The following is a 21,554-nucleotide window of genomic DNA, read 5'->3' as shown; positions in this document are numbered from 1 at the left end:
TGCAAAAGGGACAGCCTCACAGACCTTTAAAGAGAGCTCATAAATTGGAGTTCCAACCGGAGGTATCAGACGCGAATCCTCCAACCGGGAATCCTTTGTTGCAACCTAGTCAGTACTAATACAAAACAAAATACCGCGACCAGGCATCTGCGCTCACTGGTCGGGTTTCAAACTTCATGGGGCTATCTCCAACGATATACACGCAAATGTACGTGACCCACGGTTTTTGAATACTGCAGTGTTCAAATAAAACTAAGGAACCAATACTGAGGAAGATTATCCAACTACAGCAACCGGCGATAATCTGAACCACAGCAACCAAACCAAAGGCCTACCAAACGAACCAAATGTACCGGTACCCAAACCAAAGCGTCACATTTCTGCGACCAATAAATAACTAAGGACTGCGTCACATTTCTGCGACCAATAAATAACCAAGGACCGCGTCACATTTCTGCGACCAATAAATAACTAAGGACTCAGAACCAAAAAGGACTGGGAGCGACCCACTTTTATTCTTCAACTAAAGCAGATGGAGAAAATATCTCTTCATTAACTGCCTATACAAATTGCAATTTGCATATACACGAATATTTGTCCAAATTATAACTGTCAATTCCCCACTGCACTAACAGTCTGTTAAAAAATACTTACAGCAAAAAAAAAGAATGGGTTCCTTAGTCAGGAGTGACATCTTTAGGAGAGTTTTAAGTCAAAAAAATCAAAAAACATACTGGGCCGCAGAGACAAATAATCCCCCAGAAAACCCTGTGCCCAGAGTACCTCTTTTTGGTAGAATTCTGTCTTGTCTTCCCCAGTAGTTTTTCCATCCTTTGACAAAACACTACTGAAGATAACCACTCCATGATAAGGCCCCGAGTTGGGCAGCCAACTGAAGAAAAGTAGAAAATGACTCACTCTCCCCACCAGGGATCTATCCAGCAGTTTGCATAATAAAGCAGCAAAGGAATTGACAGCCAATCTGTAAAATCAAAAGACATCTTTATTATAATTAATTATGAGGCTTCGTCGTCCAACCGTAGTTCTACAGCTGAAAGAGGGAGCCTCCTGAGCTTTCTCAGGCAGGCTTTTTATACAAAAAGTTTGGCCCTAGGCTCACATTCTTGCTTTGAAACACATCATTGTAGGTCACTCCCATGTTACTAACAAAGCATGTTATAATTACAAATACCAGTTTGCTTGCCCAAACTGTCCAACCCATCTTCCATCATGAACATATGTCAAACTTCACATATTTTCCTGTGCAGGCCGGAGTAAATCACAATAGAACTGGTTTCCTCCCCATCATATAAACGGTCACCTCCCCATTGTAAAAGCCCAGAAGCAGAGAAACGGAGCCAGGTGTGGAAGATAGAAATGTAGGATAAGGGATGCTTGTGGGTCATAAACAGGCATGGCTACTGTATTTGGCGTTCTAATCTTGCTCAGGCCAATGTACACAACAAGTTGCTCAGATCTTTAATATAGATTGACTAGAGGGCATGGACTGGTTTGGTGAGGCCAACATCACGTAGGCAGATTCAGCCTGTTCAGGTCAAATGGGAGTCAGGGAGAACTCAAGCTAAGGGGTACGTGTCCTTTAATACTTGCTCTACCAGAATCATTGGCTCATGTATATGCCTATGTAAAGGGCAACACCTAAGATGGCTGCTGTTCACAACATAGAACCTGTGGGCTCAGAATGAATTTGTCAATAACTTCTGCATTCATCATTGTATCGTGATGAAAATACACACACATATAAAACTTGCCATTTTCGTTTCTCTGATATCAAAATCATAGCAGAATAATGATATTTTAAACACAGGTTCAGATTTCAAAGAACCTCACTGCTGAACGGGCAAGTAAGCACATGGTTTAGGTGGTTCCTGCATAGGTAACAGACTACCAGACAAAGGTCTGTCCGCCCACGCATAACTATATGCGTTCACTGTGATGGGACAAGACCCACATAGTCGCACCCTAACAAGGTCGAATCCGAATGACAGAAACCAGGAGCAGGTCAACTACCTACATTCACATAATGCGAGGGACAGGTAGAAACTGTATTACTTATTTTGAATATGAGTCAAAATGACTGCCGCGGGTAGGGAGGTTCTCCAGCGTGGTTCCGCATAACACACAGAAGCTCCTGAAAATGAGGCTGTCCCCTCACCTAACAGTATGCGTACACTGTGATGGGCAAGGCCCTCAATGCCGCACATAACCAAGGGCAAGTCTGATTGACAGCGGCTAAAAGCAGGTCAACCCCCTACCTTCACGAATGGGAGGGAACAGGATGCAAAATCTAACAGTAAGTAAGATGACTGCTGCCCTGTTACTTTGCTCCTGAATTAACATGCCCTCGCTATTGTTAGTAAGGAGCCCCCTAATCTAGTATATATATTCCCCTAGGCCCAGGAAAGTCCCCATCGGGGAGTTCAGGTGATTTGGAAGTCTGCCACAACAACATGTTGACAACATGCTACCCTCTCTCTGGGTTTGGACCGCTAGTGAAACTGCGCCCCACCATATCTAGCATAAGACACCCCAGGAGAGATGGCCCGAAGGGCAGTCATAAATGAATAACTCTCACGACCAGGAGACTGGGTGTGAACATAACGATCACAACAATACTTGCCGGCAGCCACAACCAGAGGCCTACCAGAGGCTACCCGAGGGCGTCTACAGGCGCGTGCCCGCACGTGCTCTTATTCTCACTAGCTTAACATGCCAGGGTAATAGTCATGCTTGCATGCCCTGCTTAGTCCGGCTGACCCAGCTGTGGTTGGCCAACCCCTGGCAAATGGCGCTAGCAGCTGCCCCAGGAAGCCGATGCGAAAACTGGTTTTCCCATATGGTTAGGGGGTTACTTGCCATCTTTATTCCTGATAATAGTAGAAAGAACACAGCACTATTCTCTGTCATACCTGGGGCTAAGGTTATGTATTATTAGTAATAGAAGCAGGGCACGACGGAAGGATCGCTTTCAAAAAGTCTATAATGAACCACTCCAGGCCTCCATTACCAGTGAAACTGTCCTGCTAAACTCCTGATGCCGATGGCCGGATATCCAATATTTATCTTAGGTAATATGATCGTGTGCATGTCATTTGCCACCTGAATGCCACACATAGTAATGGAGTGGTTGGACAACTTATAGTAATGTGGTAAATAAATAATTAAATACCTGTACTATTTTTCGGAATAATTAATTAACAGATAGCTCAATAAATAAGAGTCAAGATTCGAGGTAGCTGGAGTTTGCAGGTTTTAATACAGCATAAAGGACAGCAACAGGACAACCTGCACGGGAATAGGATGGCAGGGCCCGGCAGCTGCCGGGGCAGGATCTGGGATGAGCATAAGGGAATAACTTTTAATAACAGTGCACAATATTTATAGTTAAACAATTGCATTACATTCAGTGTAGTAGGCGTAGCAGTGGGCGGGGTTTGTAGCAGTCGCGAAAGATAAGGCAGAAAGTAGGTGTAACAAGAGGCGTGTAAATAGACATGTGATGTAAACGTAACAGAATATGTCATAAATGGGGCGGAAACATGGAGGGGGCTACCTAAGGAGCCGGGACCTCTGATCTAGTGGTGCGCGCAAGCTGGCAATGACGTGTTACTAGGAGGAACTGGGGGCTATGACTTCTGCGCTAGAAGAGGAGACGAAAGTCTGGAGAGTCAGAGCGACATGTACCTAAACACTATCTAGTATCTGATGTTTAGAGAACATGTTGATAGAATCCAAAAGTTATCAGGGCAAAGGCTAACAGACTCTAAGACTGGTGCATGCATTATTCTACATGTAGTGCGGGTGCAAGGAAAATGAAATGAACATTAATACAGTATTTCTCTTACATGGAGACGTAAAGGCTAAACGATGACTGAAACTATTGATGCGATTCAGTAGCTTTAGGAATGCAGAGAAGGAGTGCTGGACTGATAACTAGAATCATAACATACTCTTGGCAGACTGGCAGGCAGAGCCAGGCCGAGCCGGGCACTGTGAGGCAGGAAGTAAGTGAAGGGTCAGGGATACAGGTGGGGGCTGCATCGCTCCTCGGAGAGGGTTCAGGAGACAGGAGCTGAATCTGGGTCCGGGCCCTTTTGAGGCCTAGAAACGGGGACTTTTACTGAATTAACGTGCACACTATGAAACGTGGCAACATAGCTTTACATAGACCTAATACTCGTAGCTTTCACGAGAACTGGAAACTGGCATACTAGAGATGGACACAACTGTAATTGCGTCTTTAATCGGTCATAAGGGAATACATATGCATATTGATCATGCACATATAACATAAGATGGGGAACACGTAGGGACACAGAACATGGCAAAATTTACTTTTCCACATTCCCTCCTTGTCACTACGTTTCCATCAGGAAACATCAATATTCATGATACCATCTATCATTTCATACAGTATCATTTGCTCGTCTCGAATTGTCTTGGAACGGGATCTAGAGCGGGGCTTAGGACTAGGACTTGGAATACAGGATGTAGCACAAATGCCGCAAATCGCAGGGCCACATTGTAAACAGAGGCAGCAACTGAAAATGATCATTACTGCTATACCTAGGAATGACAATACTTTCCATCCCCAGGCAGAAATTATACTCCAGAGCCAACCGGACCATGTCCAGGTGCCTGGATTCTGGTGTAACTGATGGGCAATTTTATGAAGTCTGGTTATAGCTGAATAAACAGACGGCGCGTTATTAGGAATGAAAATGCAGCAACTAGATCCGATGACTCTACATGCTCCTCCTCTATCGGCTAGTATGACGTCAAGAACGAGAAGATTTTGCAAAATGACAAATCTCATAGCAGATTGCTCTTCGGTTAAGTTACCTAGAGCAGAAGTAGTCTCATTCACTACTGCTTCAAGGGTTCTGGTTAACCTACGGATTAACTTACTATTCTGGACGGGGCCTAAAAAGAAGAAGAAACCTTTATTGAAGTCTTGATATTGTTCTAGAGCAGTTTCAGTTTGATCGACAATTGGGGACTCGATCTCCCTTCTATGTCTAATGTGTACTAGATGTGTGTTTCTATGATAATCGGATGGGGCTAGAAAAACTGGTGGCAGTAGGAAGGCAATGTAACAGGTTCCATCCCAATCGAGGGGCAGACGAACATATGCGGTCTGACCACAAACAAAAAAAGAATGACGTGAGGCTTTGAAAATAGATTTCCCACTGTCACTATACTTGACAATAGTAGTACAATCACTATGTCCTACATGTGCGGAACCATTCTTTCGGACACATAATTCGCCTTTGACTGGTAGTACTGAAATGGCAGGTAAATCTGGAGTAGTATCAGACTGAACATTCAGGACCATAAAGTTCGAAGAATAATTTCCTAAATTATAAACTTCATTTTCTAGATCTAACCCTGTTCTATGGGTGAGACCTTGCTTGTCTGGAAAACATGTATTATTAAGAAGGGACATATCGGTTGAGGATGACGTTAACGTGGACCATGCTCCACACGAACCATTATGTGAAAACGGATAAGGAAAGAGTGGCAGAACTCCCTTCGGTGTCTGGAAAGGGGGGAGTCGACCACACACCCAACAATTAGTAGCATTGCTGGTCTGGTGTGAATAGTGTAACATACGGATGAATGTGTTATTTCTCATAGCAAGACGATAGGATAGCTCGTGAGGAGGCAGATCACTAAATGTGTGCTCTACTGTAGCATTAGAAAACGTATTTACATGAGAAATTGGAAAACATAAATGCAATGCATAACTTGTGCAGGTAACCATCAAACTCAAAAATAGAAGAAAACATAAAATAACGATACATCTGATAGAGTTTTGACTAACTCTCTCACTATGGGGGTCTATCTCATACATGTCAGAAACCTGTCTAACCGTTTCACCCGAGGGGGACTTAGACAATTAAACTGGCTGACTTATTTTACTAGACCGGAGTTTCTGTTTATACTCCTGCTGCGGAGTTTTCTCTAACAGGGAGGGCTTTATATCAATGTCAGTAGCGGGACAGTCCTTGAGAATAGTATTTTGGCAGTCTTTAGAAGAAAGGTAATCCTTGGAAATGTTCTTGGAAAAAGTCTTAGTTTGCAATCCATGGAACTTCTTGACGTGAGACAGATGGACCCAACCCTTACGGCCCTCCAACTTCACGGCCGTACGGGTGGTCAGAAGGACAAGTTGAGGCTGCTTCCAGCGGGGCTCCAGCGGACTTGAACGATCAAAATTCCTCACGAGGACCAAACTTCCTGGAACGATTTCATGCGGTTTCACCTCGGTATTGTCTGGAAATGCGGCGACAACCTGTGAATGACAAGAGTGTAGGGCAGACATCAAGGAAGCTAGGTAATCTGTCAGCATATTACTGGAAACATCTGTAATACTTCAGGGTCTAGGTGTACCCCACATATTCGGGGGGCGGCCGAATACGACCTCATACGAGGACAGACCTGATCTGGAATGTGCGACCATGCGCATATAAAATAGGGCGACTGGCAGAGCTACTAGCCAGTCCACACCTTTCTCTTTACAGACTTTGGCGATGCGGATTTTCAGGGTCTGGTTATGTCTCTCTACGAGACCTGCTGCTTCAGGATGGCGTACACAATGAAACTTCCACTGGTACCCTAACAGAAGGGAAACATGCTTCATTAACTCAGATGAGAATGGCTGGCCGTTGTCAGAATACACGACCCTAGGGAGTCCATAACGGGGGAAAAATTCACGAACCAGCTGCTTGGCAGTGGTCGCGGCTGTGTAATCTGGGACTGGATATGCCTCTGTCCACCTGGACAAAGCGCATACAACTACAAGGACATACTTGAAACCTCGACATCGCTCCATCTGAATATAATCCATCTGGAGGACCTCAAAAGGGTGGTCAGGAGGCTGGAATCCCCCTTGTTCCACCGGGACACTTTTACCTGGATTGAACTGACAACATATCATACAGGTACGGACTTTCTGCTTGGCTGCAGCTCGTAAATGCTTGTTGAACCAAATGTTCTGGATACTGTCTAACATAGCTTTTTTCTCCTAAATGTGCAGGACTATGTGCGGTATTAATAATGACTTGAACCATTGAGTCGGGGAGAAACCATGTGGCTTTTCCCTTCGTCAACCATCCCTGATCTGTCTGGACCCCTCCTTGTTCGGACCATTTCTTGATTTCATCGGGAGTAGCATGTGACTGGATATCTATGACATCTTGAGTAGGGTCCTTAACTGTCATACATGTAGTCGGATCTGGAGTGTGTGTCTGTGTCGTGTTAACTGGAATGTCTGGAGTCTGAGCTGTGAGCTTGGCTGTTTGATCTGCTAGATCATTACCTTGGGAAATAATGTCAGTTACTTTCGTGTGTGCTTTGCACTTCATGATAGCGATAGCTGTCGGTAAATGTATTGCTTCTAACAGAGCTTGAATGAGGAGACCATGCTGAATCTTGGTTCCATGAGAAGTCATAAAACCTCTTTCTTGCCAGAGCACTCCAAAGTCGTGTACGACTCCGAATGTATAACGTGAATCTGTGTAGATATTAACTTTCAGGTTCTTGGCACGTATGCAGGCTTGGGTCAGAGCGACTAGCTCTGCTGCTTGAGCGGACAAAGTGTCAATACGGTGTGTCTCTATAACTTCAGTTTCAGTAGTCACTGCATACGCGGCTACTAGTTCTCCTGTACTTGTTCTCATACATGAACCATCCACATAAAGTGTCAGGTCGGGATCTGGTAACGGAATATCTGTCAGGTCTTGTCTTGGCTTTGTCATGGTGTTAACAACTTCCACACAGTCATGTGTGGCAGGATTTGAAGTAACAGACGGTAACAGTGTAGCAGGATTTAAAACGTTGCAGCGTCTGATTTCTATGTGTGGCTGGAACAGTGTCAGTTCATAACCTGTTAAACGTGCAATTGTCAAGTGCTGAGTCTGTGTTCGGTTTAAAAGAACTTCCACGGAGTGTGGAACTTGTACTGTCAGGGAATGTCCTAACACTATGGAATCACTTTGTCTAATAGCTAGTGCTGTGGCTGCAACTGACTTGAGGCACGCAGGCAGAGCCTGGGCTACTGGATCTAATGTGCTCGAAAAATAAGCACAAGGCTTGTATTGTCCTGCTTGATCTTGTGTGAGAACAGATAATGCTGTACCTTCACGTTCTGTGACAAAAAGTGTAAAAGGCTTACTGTAGTTCGGTGTAGCTAGAACGGGTGCTTGGCATAAGGCTTTCTTTAATTCATTAAAAGCAAGTGTATGTTCAGATGTCCAAGGGAGGACAGTCGATACGGCTGCCTCCTGTGTCGTTAACCGTATCAGTGGCTTGGCTAGAAATGCATACTGGGGAATCCATTGTCTGCAATAAGAAGTGAGGCCCATAAAAGCTCGTACCTCCTTCTGGGTCTTGGGCTGAGGAAGACTCGCTATTAACTGGATACGGTCAGGTGTCAACTGCCTACCCCTCTTGGACAGTAAGTGGCCTAAATAGATCACTTGCTGGACACAGAATTGAAGCTTCGAAGGGGACACCTTGTGCCCCATTTCGGCTAGGAAATACAGAACTGTAAGTGACGCTCGCTCGCAGTCACGTTCAGAGCGGGCTGTGATCAGTAGATCATCGACATACTGGAGCAGGGCAGTGTCAGTTGGCATGTGAATATTGTCTAGTTGTCTCTTGAGTGCTTGACTGTAAATACTAGGGCTTTCTGTGAAACCTTGAGGAGCTCGTGTGAATTTATAGCTCCTTCCATTTAAACAGAATCCCAAAAGGAACTGGCTGTCTGGATGAATGGGGACACTGAAAAATGCATTCTTGAGGTCTATGACTGTGAAAAACGTAGCTTCAGAATCAATGGCTGTCAATAGGGAAGAAATATCTGGGACAACTGGGTACTGGGGAATGATACATTTATTAAGTTCTCGAAGGTCAATCACTAATCGATATACTGGAGGTGCATTTGGATCAGTACGTTTCATGACTGGAATGATAGGAGAATTACATATATTGGAGTCAGTTTCTACAACCACTCCTTGAACAATAAGCTCGTCAATAATTTTGGATAAGGCTGCTACAGCCTCAGGTGGCAATCTGTACTGTCTGATTCGTGGTAACACTACACCTGGTTTCAGAGTCACACGATGGGGTGTGATTTGCATAAAACCAACATCAGTTGGACCTTGCGCCCATAAATGCTGCGGAACATTTAACAATCTTGGATCAAAATCACGTAATACATAGTGACCCTTGAAGTCACGTAAAAACAAACGTATTCCTTCTGGGGAGCAGCAAATAACTGCACCTAATTCTTTCAGTGTCTTAATGCCTAACACATTTTCTGGACATGACTTTGTAAGTAACAGATCAGTAGTTCGGGACAATGGACCTACTTCTAGAGTAACTGGTTTGGAAATCTCGTTAACTATTGGCTTTCCTGAAAATCCAAGGGAAATATTTCTAGAGCCTGAGAGCGGAGCCCCTGGAACCTCGTCGTGACTGATAGTAGTCCTACTTGCCCCTGTATCTATCAGAAACTTTCTGTCTTTCCCTAATACTTGACTGTGAACATAGGGACACTCTTGATCTACAGGTATCTCGATGAGAGGCAAGCCTACCTCCCTCTCTAGGCTGTTTCATGAATACTGCTGGTATTCTGGATACTCGGACTGTGCATACTGGTACATTTGCTGTGTAACATGCTGTGTTGCAGCAATAGGCTGCGGTATTGTAACTGTCTGTTGTGCATTCTGTGGTAACTGAGAAGTCTGTGAAACTTGTTCTTGTCTAGGCGGACGTGGTCTTTCTTTAGTCTTACCGGTAGCTATGTTGTGTTTCAGAACTGCACACTCGTTTATAAAATGACCTGGCTGTTTACAATAATTGCAGGTCCCTTTAACAGGAACTGCAGGATGACTGGCTTGATTCATACCCCTCTTCTGACTGTCTTGAGGAACAGATTGTGCAACTAATACTTTCATTTTTGTGTCTTTCATACGTTTCCTTTCATGATCTTGCTCTTCTCTGATTCTATTCTGGTGGTACTGGAGCATCTGTAACATTTGGGACGGAGTATTAGCTTGCCATGTACTTTCGACTTTCAAAACTCGATTTTTAACTTGTGGACTTGAATTCTCGACTAGTTTAGTAACAAAAAGATGAGGGTATGACTCGCTACTCGTCTTGAGACCACTGTTGATACTGAAACATTTCTCAAACCTAGAATAAAAATCACTAGTATCTTAGTCTTGTTTCTGTTTACAGGCTGAAATTGCATCCCAGTCTTCCTTTTTCGTGGCTAGTAATCTTGGCAAAACTTGTATTAATAGTTCGGGCAATTCTTTACATTTGTCTCCTAGACCGGTACCTGGTACTCGTATATTATCTTCAGCTTCTAGAGCTGCCCAATCTATCTTTTTCTCTCCCACCTCCCATTCTTTTTCTTTGAGTTTTTCATATATGCCCGCAGGCAACAGAACCTTTAACATTTTAATTATATCTGGATACGTGTATTCTCCCATACGGAGCATGTCTTTTAATTCACGGTGGAACCCTGCTGGATCTTTATCGTGACAGGGAATTAACTTCTTCATCTCTAAGAGTTCCATCTTGGTAATCGGGGTGTAAACAAATACTCGTTGCATTTCACCACCCTGTGTCCTAACTGGGTGTACTTCTCGTAACGGATGCTGTCTGTCTATGTAAAATGGTTTACTTTCTGGAGGTGAGACATGAACAAAATGCGGGTTCAGGAATGTTCTATATTTGTGGCGCTGTTCTAGAATTATACTAATTAAATCGGTACCTAGACCTTTCCATCTGTACTGTAGTAACTCGTTCAGAACATCATGTAACGGACCTGGATCAGAATGCTGACCCTCATACAGAGTAATGAGGTGCTAGATCATATACATACCCACCAGTCGCTGCTCGGCTGGGGGCAGTTTCAGAAACATTTGTGCCACTATTTCGTCTGGAAAAGTGGTAGAATCAGTAGTCCATCGGACTGCTGATCGGACTAGTTCTTGTTCATGCATGGTACTAAGTTCACTATAACCGATTCGTGATTTCAGAATGTGATCGGTAGCTTGAAATACTTGCTCTAGATTCTCTTGTTCTGGTGCTGGAAGAGAGAAAACTTTCTTGTGTTCTAGACGTGAATGTCGGTCGGAAAGTCTAGTTCTACCTACATACGCTATTCTGGAAGGATTCTCGTCTTCTGCTTCCTCAGTATCAGAGTTACTTTCTTTCTCGCTTACTAGTGCTTCTTTGCGTTGTTCGTGTAACCTTATTATTTCTTTACGTATTTTCTTGTACATACTCTCTATACTACTGAGTGTCTTGTGTCTTCCCTCGGCTATATGATCACTCCATTTCGTCAGAGCTCTCATTTCGGTCGGATCTTTAGTCGGATAATCTTGTTCTCTTATTAAACAATTTATTAGAAACTTTAATAGCATGAGCTGAGTCTCAGCTTTCCTTAGAGACATGACTTCGCCAATACTTTCTGGATCATCCCCTGTACGGATGAAACGATATATTCTGTCTAGATCTTCTTTCATATTTGGTAGGGTGTCCAAATACTCGGTCACCCGTCTTACGCGTAATGAATATATAACCATACTATCATCACCTGGGACCGGATCATAACGGCATTCGGTAAGAGCTCGCCTGATATCTGCAACTGACTGATGTTTGGGCGTGCGCTGTAACGCACGTTCATGTAACTCGGCTAATATTACACGTTTGTGTGGCGGCGGGGTACCAGGAGGACCTCCCCCCGCGGCCCCTAAACTGGAATCGTCGACTGATACTCTTCGTGCTGGCAGAGTGACCGATGTAGAGGGTACTTGTAATGTGGGCTGGACCGGGGGTACCGTAACGGGTGCCCCGGTGGCTGGAGGAGCAGAAATTACATTATTTGCAGGAGCTGGCGGAACAGGATTTGCATATTCTGGGACTGTGTCGTCCAAATAGGACGAGAGAAAAATATCAGCTGCGGTCGGTTTGTGACGTAGCTTGGTCGGAACTAGTGGTGGCGGGAAACTACTGGATGCCTCCGGGGTTGCTTTTGGCAAGCCCTCGGCAAGAAGAGGGTACATACCCTTAATAAGGGCATTCCTCTGTCTGTCTGACTGTTCGACTTTAACTCGTTCACCTACTTCGATTAACTCCCTTTCCTGGGCTCTTTCTATGGATTCTCTACTTAATTCTGTTTTTCTGATTTCTTTTTCTGTTCTTTTATGAGATTCTTTGCGCCATAACTCGATGGCATCTTTCTGTGACTGTCTGGCTTTCTTTTTCCATAATACTTCTTCTACTCGCATGATGCACTCGGCATCCCATGTGCCTGATACAGGCCATCTATACTTTTCTTCTAATTCCTTGGTATACTCGACCCATAGATCTAGATATAATATGGCATTTATGCCATGCTTGTGATACATAAAATGACCTGGACTGTCCCTAGGCGGGACAGGAACTGCTTCCTCGAGCAGACATTTTCTAGTTTTTAACTGACGTAACTTGGAGAACAGAGGCATGGCTGAACTAGAGTCTAGACACAATACAATACACAATGAACACGATGATTACTGAAAAACAACACATTCATACCACGACATTGAAAACACATTGAAGAACATTTAAAATAACAGTTCGGACAGAAACATTACCTGGAATACTGAGAACAGAAACACATGAATTTTCTCGAGAACAGAACTTACTAGAATTACTAGATGCACTGCTGAAACAGTACGAAACATACCGGTCTCATAAAGAGACACGTCAGGACCCGCATCCACTTAGGTGGACACTTCGTGTTGGATTTGCGTACCCAAACCCACGGACCAGAGACAAATTAATTGACCCTGTCTAGATACTACCCCAGCAACGGTACTCACCGGGCAGCAAAAACGGAAGGCCTCGGACTGGACTGGACTGCTACGACGACGGACTACGAACTTCGGACTTCAGTTACGGGTGGGCCTCCGGATACCTCGGACCTTGGACTCTCGGCTTGGGCTCTGGTCGGGACTCGCCGCGTTCCTCCACCGCCTCGTCTGGATGCTGGACCGCAACCTCCGTCTCCTCCGTGGGCCTGAGGGATACTTGAAGCAGAAATATCTGCACGTGCACGGTATGGTTCCGTCACGGCTGCAGAGGATCAGGGGGCCTGCGTGGCTTCTCCGGCGCGTGGGGAAAGGGCAAGTCCCTATTCGGGCACCATTATGTGGTAAATAAATAATTAAATACCTGTACTATTTTTCGGAATAATTAATTAACAGATAGCTCAATAAATAAGAGTCAAGATTCGAGGTAGCTGGAGTTTGCAGTTTTTAATACAGCATAAAGGACAGCAACAGGACAACCTGCACGGGAATAGGATGGCAGGGCCCGGCAGCTGCCGGGGCAGGATCTGGGATGAGCATAAGGGAATAACTTTTAATAACAGTGCACAATATTTATAGTTAAACAATTGCATTACATTCAGTGTAGTAGGCGTAGCAGTGGGCGGGGTTTGTAGCAGTCGCGAAAGATAAGGCAGAAAGTAGGTGTAACAAGAGGCGTGTACATAGACATGTGATGTAAACGTAACAGAATATGTCATAAATGGGGCGGAAACATGGAGGGGGCTACCTAAGGAGCCGGGACCTCTGACCTAGTGGTGCGCGCAAGCTGGCAATGACGTGTTACTAGGAGGAACTGGGGGCTATGACTTCTGCGCTAGAAGAGGAGACGAAAGTCTGGAGAGTCAGAGCGACATGTACCTAAACACTATCTAGTATCTGATGTTTAGAGAACATGTTGATAGAATCCAAAAGTTATCAGGGCAAAGGCTAACAGACTCTAAGACTGGTGCATGCATTATTCTACATGTAGTGCGGGTGCAAGGAATATTAAATGAACATTAATACAGTATTTCTCTTACATGGAGACGTAAAGGCTAAACGATGACTGAAACTATTGATGCGATTCAGTAGCTTTAGGAATGCAGAGAAGGAGTGCTGGACTGATAACTAGAATCATAACATACTCTTGGCAGACTGGCAGGCAGAGCCAGGCCGAGCCGGGCACTGTGAGGCAGGAAGTAAGTGAAGGGTCAGGGATACAGGTGGGGGCTGCATCGCTCCTCGGAGAGGGTTCAGGAGACAGGAGCTGAATCTGGGTCCGGGCCCTTTTGAGGCCTAGAAACGGGGACTTTTACTGAATTAACGTGCACACTATGAAACGTGGCAACATAGCTTTACATAGACCTAATACTCGTAGCTTTCACGAGAACTGGAAACTGGCATACTAGAGATGGACACAACTGTAATTGCGTCTTTAATCGGTCATAAGGGAATACATATGCATATTGATCATGCACATATAACATAAGATGGGGAACACGTAGGGACACAGAACATGGCAAAATTTACTTTTCCACAGTAAGATACCATGGGACAGGATGTTACGTATTAGCCTCGACTTCCCCCTATGCCGGGCTCCCGAACCGGACCAAATTGGCGCACAGGGGGGGGAGATGGATGTGAAAATATTCTTAACTGCACATCCTACAAAATGAGCAATACTGGTGACGTTAAGGCTTGTGCACTCGCACCTGTTCATTGAAACTTATAGGGAAGGCACAACCGATGCGGGGTGAAATTATAAAGCAGTAACATGCCTTACGGGTTAGCACCGCACGGCTGATCCCATTGAAATCGTGTAGTGCCCTTCCTTATAAATAGCTTGTCAATTTCGTAACAGGGTTACATGGGAGCAAACCAGAATAGTTATTTCAGGCAACCAGAATACCTCATGAGTATCTGTGCAACACTTTCAGTTTGGGGCCCGGGCCTCTTGGTTTGTGCTTTTCTGCTAGGCTGACATGGCTACTTTACACACCTCATTTTCCGGGCTAGTGGCATCTTGAAAATTCCGATTAAGGGGAAGAGGCCTAACTATTTGAAACTAGAACTGAGGAACTGAGCTAGGGGGCTTGCTCCCAAGCCGCCCCTGAAAATGGCCGCACTGGACGCCCTTACCCTTATGCGCCGGACATCACACAATGATGTCCCTAAAAATGGCCGCACCCGGCCGCCATTACGCACGTGCACCGGAATAGTAGGAAACTGCCGAAGACCAGCACCATCCCCGCGCTTGCTCGTATATGCATGTACTTTATCAAACCACACTGCGGTATAGAAATCACGTCGTTCCAGATGGGTGGGAGACTGACCCAAGTGTGCCAGCACAACAAACCTACAACCGATGTGCCGAGAAAGGCCCGAAAATAGCCGCCACCCCAACAACGAGATGACTGAATAATGGGCTCGGAGTGGAACACTAATGACGCAGAGTTAATATATTACCCGTCAGTGACGAGTATGTATGCTGGGATGACCACGTAATTTGAATATCTAACTGAATTAGCGCCGTGGTCAGAAGCGTTTCAAAAGAAACCACAGCAGGCACCGCCGAATTTCGGCGCCGATAGCCCGAGGCTAGTGCTAATGGGAATTACCTCATGCCTCTACCCCCTCCCTTCGAGCCAAGTCCGGGACAGCAGCAATAACAACAACATGCCGAAAATAACTCTGTATTCCCCGTGGCGGTTAGCAGCATGGAACCGGCGACACCCGCCTGTGATCGCCTCGTGCCAAGGTACCCGCGGGACTGCGCTCGGCACAATACCACCACCACCCGTGCTCCCGCCGAACCCCAGACAACTTGCCCCCAAAGTTTAGGAGGCCGTGACCCATATGCACAACACTCACTGCCCCCAGAAGGGCGAAACAGCCCGACGCACCCGCTGCCCGACCTAGCATGCGCTTGATTCTGCTGAGCCGCAACGGGTCAACGCCCCAGGCAGCCAAGGCCTCAAAGCCCACTCTCTCAACGCCGCTGGGCCGCTAATCTGGGGAACGAGGCTGCCCTCCCCCCAAGGGGACCACGCCAGGATATAGGAGCAACGGGACCCAGCAGACTCCTCGGACACATACCGCACAAGCAAATGACCCCTGCTGCCATCATCCAAAACACACCTTCCCGTTACTCGCGCACAAACCAGACACAATGTTACTAGCGTATCTCACGACAAACGACGCAGGGCAAGTCACCCGCCGAGACGGTGCACCATACGATCTGATCGTGTAGCAGGGGGAACCCCAGCAAGAAATGTTTAAAGGCCCCCCGCCCGGCAACGAGTCGGAAACATGATCCCGTAAGACCAAATGGCCGCCAGGAGGTGATTGGGGGCGGTCGGCCATTAACCTCCAGGCCAAGGCCCTATTTCGACTCAGCCACTGGTCCGGACAGATGATGCCACCCCACGCCGCATACCTGCCGATGAATGCGCGGGGAGCCACAATAAAAGGCCTGTGTTCGCATTTGAGCAATGGTAGGGGACGTGCCACGCTCAACTTGTGACCATGCGCCCCTGGGCAATGCCCTAACGTGATAGAAAACAAATGAAATGAAGAGCTGTGACACACAGTGAGCAGTAACGAACAAATTCAAACCGGGCTGAAGATTGGATCCCTGTCGCACTCCAGACCAATTTCACACTAATTGAAGCACAAAAACATTGAGAAACATGCACGCTATATCATCAGCGCCCGGCAGAGCCAGGGGAATTCGTATTTCAAAACCAGCATGTACACAACAAGTTCCTGAGCAGGGGAACGAACCTTCTATACCAAATGCTGCAGCCTGCACGTGAAATAAAATTAGTTCTAAACACCACGCTAGCAAGCGTTGAAACTGCAGAACGATTCCATGCTATTAAGGGGGGGGCGTTCTAAGACAGGCCTGCCTGAAAGGGTCCTGGCCGAAAATTACAACAGCTAACGCCTGCGCACGTGTTACCCATCTGCTCCCCCTTCTTATTTCTTAACGCGCTGTGCCTGACCATAAATAAAAACGGACTCGCAGCCTTGCAATAGTTATATGTATCCGATCCTCATCATACTCTTTGCATACCGTGTACAGAGGTAGGGGAGGAGGACAGCGCCTCGATTGCCCCACAGAAACGCGAGACGATGGAGTAATAGTACCCCAGGAGGGAGACGTAATGAAGGCACCGAGAAACAACCAACTGCTCCGTAGGAACACGCACTCACGAGCTAAGGTAAGCGCCTCGCATGCCACGCAGAAAACGAGACGCTGGAGTAATAGTACCCCTGGAGGGAGACAACAAACAACTGCTCCGATGGGACAATAACTCCCGAGCACAACATGACTAAGGGCAAGGACTGCTTAAAAGTCCCATGCATTAAACAAAGTGTTACCCAACGAGGAGGGGGTGGGGGGGCCGCCGGGGCCGCACCAGTGACCCACATGCCCCCGAACAAGACAATTGCCTAAACGCATCTCCGTGGGAACGCGGCCCACCCAAGTCCTCCCCACTCACCACAGGCAACACGAACCGTCGAACGCCGGGAAACACGTCGCAAGACCGGACCTCTGGCCGGCGACCAGAGGCGAGACAAAAGAGTGTCCCAACGTGGAACTGCGACGTCCGGGGCGGCAAAGAGGCCTCCCCAACGGGGCAGGGGTCTGAAGTACTCCAGACGGCCCCTCCCAGCCGCCCCGGACGTGCATCACTTACCAGTCTCCACCAACCAGGGGAGACTGCCTCGGGTGAGGAAACTAGTGCGTCATGCGGGGGCGGGACAGCCCTCCGTGACTAGGAGCCCGCCCTCCTAATGGCCACTGCGTGGCCTCGGGCAGTCGTATTCTAGCAATAAATCTGTTTACTTCCTTTAAGGTAAACCTTGGAAAGCGACGTTGGCTAAATCTGAATTCGTATTATATTGGTTTCTTTGGTGTGCTGTGCTCCTCACTGCTCCACTCCAGGGCAGCAGTGACGTGGGGTTGGTTTTGATGTAGCGCCACGTCTACTGATGTAGCGCCAACCCTGCTGGATCTGCCCACTCCGATGGCGTGTGGAGTGAGGCTGCCCGCTCCCTGCCTCCCATCAAGTCCTTGGGGCTTCGGCGGAGCGGGCAAGGCCCTTGGGGAACCAGCAGCTCCCCGAATCCCACGGCAGCGCCCCGAGGCAGCCGCAAATGATGCCCCAGAACAGTGCAGCCTGAAGCCATCGCCTCAAGGCGCCTTGCGAGGTCTGATGAGCAGCATGGTGCCTGCCTCACCCTGGTTACAAGATAGCAATGCTCAAGCTCAGCCCGCAGGGTAATAATGTCCTTAACAGACTCTATCATAATACAAGGAGTCACTTGTCCGCGTGTGACGTAGTATTGCAGCCAATGCACTTCCGGCGCAGCCTAAGGCATCATCACAGCAAAAGCAGATGTCAGCAAAGCTGCAGCCACGTGGGGGTTCAGCATTGTTTTGAAGGGAAAGCTCAGCCTGTGCTTGAATAATGGCTCGAACCAATAACATTGCAAGAATGAGCCCCGTCAGCTGACAGTATCACAGCAATGCTGCGACAGCAATGACGTCAATGCTACTGGGCACTGAGCGTTTCCAGGACTGGAAACTCAAGTTGTGAAAACGAGGTAACCCGGCGTGTACCGCCCACCCCCCACCCCCCCCGTGGTGGCATGTGCAGAGAGGACAAGGTTTGAATGGGCCTTTAGAGTGCTGACGAGTGTGGCCCGGGGCAGTGTGAGTGGTTGGCAATCCAAGCATTTGGTCGCATTATTAAAGATTGAGCTATTGGCATTGCTAAATAATGCAACACCATAGCTGAACCTTTAATAACGCGAGAGCGGGTATGAGAGCGCTTTACATGTCACCACACATTCCACCTCAGCACTCATTCCCTTTGGGGGGCTCGGGAGGTGAGGTGATTTGCCCAGAATCACAGGATGTGTGAGCGACACTCCCGGGAGCGGTGTGAGCGGTTACTCTGCAGGTATTTAAAGGCCCGAGCCGAGCGCAGCTGACCCTGGTTGAGGCTCCGCGCTGGATTCCTTGTTCGCGTGTGGACCCAGACCATGCGCCTGCTCGGACCCTGCTCCTGGTGCTCCTGGTGCTCCTGCTCCTGCTGCTCCCGGTGCTCCTGCTGCTCCCGGTGCTCCTGCTGCTCCCTGTGCTCCTGCTCCCGGTGCTCCTGCTGCTCCCGGTGCTCCTGCTGCTCCTGCTGCTCCCTGTGCTCCTGCTCCCGGTGCTCCCGCTGTGCCTGTGCTCCCGCTGCTCCCGGTGCTCCCGCTGTGCCTGTGCTCCCGCTGCTCCCGCTCCCGGTGCTCCCGCTGTGCCTGTGCTCCCGCTGCTCCCGGTGCTCCTGCTCCTGCTCCCGGTGCTCCCGCTGCTCCCGGTGCTCCTGCTGCTCCTGCTGCTCCCGGTGCTCCTGGTGCTCCTGGTGCTCCTGCTCCTGCTCCTGCTCCAGGTGCTCCCGCTGCTCCCGGTGCTCCTGCTGTGCCTGCTCCTGCTGTGCCTGCTGCTCCGCCTCTGAGCCCCAGATGGCCGCAGCCGACCCCTGGCCCGTGCGCCTGCCGGCGGCTGCTCCTCCGCGTCATCGAGGAGGTGCCCCTGACCCCGGGGGCCCAGGAGCTGCTGCGCCTCAACGCCCAGGAGCTGCTGCGGGCCGTCCGCCGCCTGCCCGCCCCCCGCCAGCCCCAGCAGGTGGCCCCGCTGCTGGAGGAGGCCTGTGGCCTCGGGCTGCTGCCCCCCGCCGCCCAGCAGGCCCTGGCACAGAGCCTGCTCCAGCGCCCGGACCTGCCCCACTGCCAGCGGGTGCTGTGGGCCGCGCACCGGGCGGCGGAGAGGGAGCGGCGGCTGCTGGCCCTGGCCGGCCCGGGGTCCCTCCGGAACACCTTATACCTGCACCTGGAGGACCTGCTGTGCGGCCTCTACGTGCCCCAGCTCAGCCAGCAGGGGGCCTACACGGCCACCCTGACTGACGCCGCCGGAACCTCCACCCAGCACCGCGTGGACCTGGCCTTCGGGGAGCGCAGGAGCCGGGTGGGCCTCTACCTGGCCTGCCTGCTGGACCCCCCGGACGCGCAGGCCCTGGCGGCCGGCCGGGCCCCCCTGAAGGCCATCATGGGGGCCACTCAAGCCACCGCCCCCGGAGGGGTCACCACACCGGAGGGCGGCCGGGACTGCCTGCTGCTGGTGGTCTCCACTGCTGAGCCCCCCCAGCCGCTGCGGACGCTGCTGGCGCGCCATAGCAGCGGGGGCTCCAGCAGGGAGCTTTATGAAGAGGATTGGAGGCTGCCCCCCCGGGAGGTGCGGGCCTCTCTCGTGGCCGTCATGCCACCCTGGCGATGACGCTTTGAACTGTATATATTGTATATATGTCAATAAATCCGTGTTGAGTGCACCTCGAGTCCGTGGCCGGTCCTTTGTCGCAGCTCTGCCCGTGGAGCTGCCGAGAGTGTTGCAAAGCTGGAGGGAAGGGCCGTCCCTGCTCTGCCAGTGTGGGCGCTGCCATGAGAGGACAGCCTGGGCTGGAGGGCAGGGCCGTCCCTGCTCTGCCAGTGGGCGCTGCCATGAGAGGACAGCCTGGGCTGGAGGGAAGGGCCGTCCCTGCTCTGCCAGTGTGGGCGCTGCCATGAGAGGACAGCCTGGGCTGGAGGGAAGGGCCGTCCCTGCTCTGCCAGTGGGCGCTGCCATGAGAGCACAGCCTGGGCTGGAGGGAAGGGCCGTCCCTGCTCTGCCAGTGTGGGCTCTGCCATGAGAGTACAGCCTGGGCTGGAGGGAAGGGCCGTCCCTGCTCTGCCAGTGGGCGCTGCCATGAGAGCACAGCCTGGGCTGGAGGGAAGGGCCGTCCCTGCTCTGCCAGTGGGCGCTGCCATGAGAGGGCAGCCTGGGCTGGAGGGAAGGGCCGTCCCTGCTCTGCCAGTGGGCGCTGCCATGAGAGGACAGCCTGGGCTGGAGGGAAGGGCCGTCCCTGCTCTGCCAGTGTGGGCGCTGCCATGAGAGGACAGCCTGGGCTGGAGGGAAGGGCCGTCCCTGCTCTGCCAGTGTGGGCGCTGCCATGAGAGCACAGCCTGGGCTGGAGGGAAGGGCCGTCCCTGCTCTGCTAGTGGGCGCTGCCATGAGAGGGCAGCCTGGGCTGGAGGGCAGGGCCGTCCCTGCTCTGCCAGTGGGCGCTGCCAGGAGAGGACAGCCTGGGCTGGAGGGAAGGGCCGTCCCTGCTCTGCCAGTGTGGGCGCTGCCATGAGAGGACAGCCTGGGCTGGAGGGAAGGGCCGTCTCTGCTCTGCCAGTGGGCGCTGCCATGAGAGCACAGCCTGGGCTGGAGGGAAGGGCCGTCCCTGCTCTGCCAGTGTGGACGCTGCCATGAGAGCACAGCCTGGGCTGGAGGGAAGGGCCGTCCCTGCTCTGCCAGTGTGGGCGCTGCCATGAGAGGACAGCCTGGGCTGGAGGGAAAGGTCGTCCCTGGCTCTGCCAGCGTGGGCGCTGCCATGAGAGGACAGCCTGGGCTGGAGGGAAGGGCCGTCCCTGCTCTGCCAGTGTGGGCGCTGCCATGAGAGCACAGCCTGGGCTGGAGGAAAGGGCCGTCCCTGCTCTGCCAGTGTGGGCGCTGCCGTGAGAGGACAGCCTGGGCTGGAGGGAAGGGCCGTCCCTGCTCTGCCAGTGTGGGCACTGCCGTGAGAG

General features: G+C 49.8%; 1 protein-coding gene across 1 annotated transcript; it reads right to left on the bottom strand.

The window, feature by feature from the left end:
• Nucleotides 1-9,638: 9,638 nt before the first annotated feature.
• On the bottom strand, nucleotides 9,639-12,545 carry LOC147659405 (uncharacterized). The gene is given in 1 exon segment (XM_086951770.1): nucleotides 9,639-12,545. A coding segment is annotated over 1 exon segment (2,907 nt).
• Between the last annotated feature and the right edge of the window lie 9,009 nt (nucleotides 12,546-21,554).

The sequence above is a fragment of the Lissotriton vulgaris genome, unplaced genomic scaffold, assembly GCF_964263255.1.
Source record: "Lissotriton vulgaris unplaced genomic scaffold, aLisVul1.2 SCAFFOLD_369, whole genome shotgun sequence".
NCBI lineage: Eukaryota > Metazoa > Chordata > Amphibia > Caudata > Salamandridae > Lissotriton > Lissotriton vulgaris.
The sequence above is the reverse complement of the archived record's forward strand: the minus strand, read 5'-3'. Positions and strand labels throughout refer to the sequence as shown.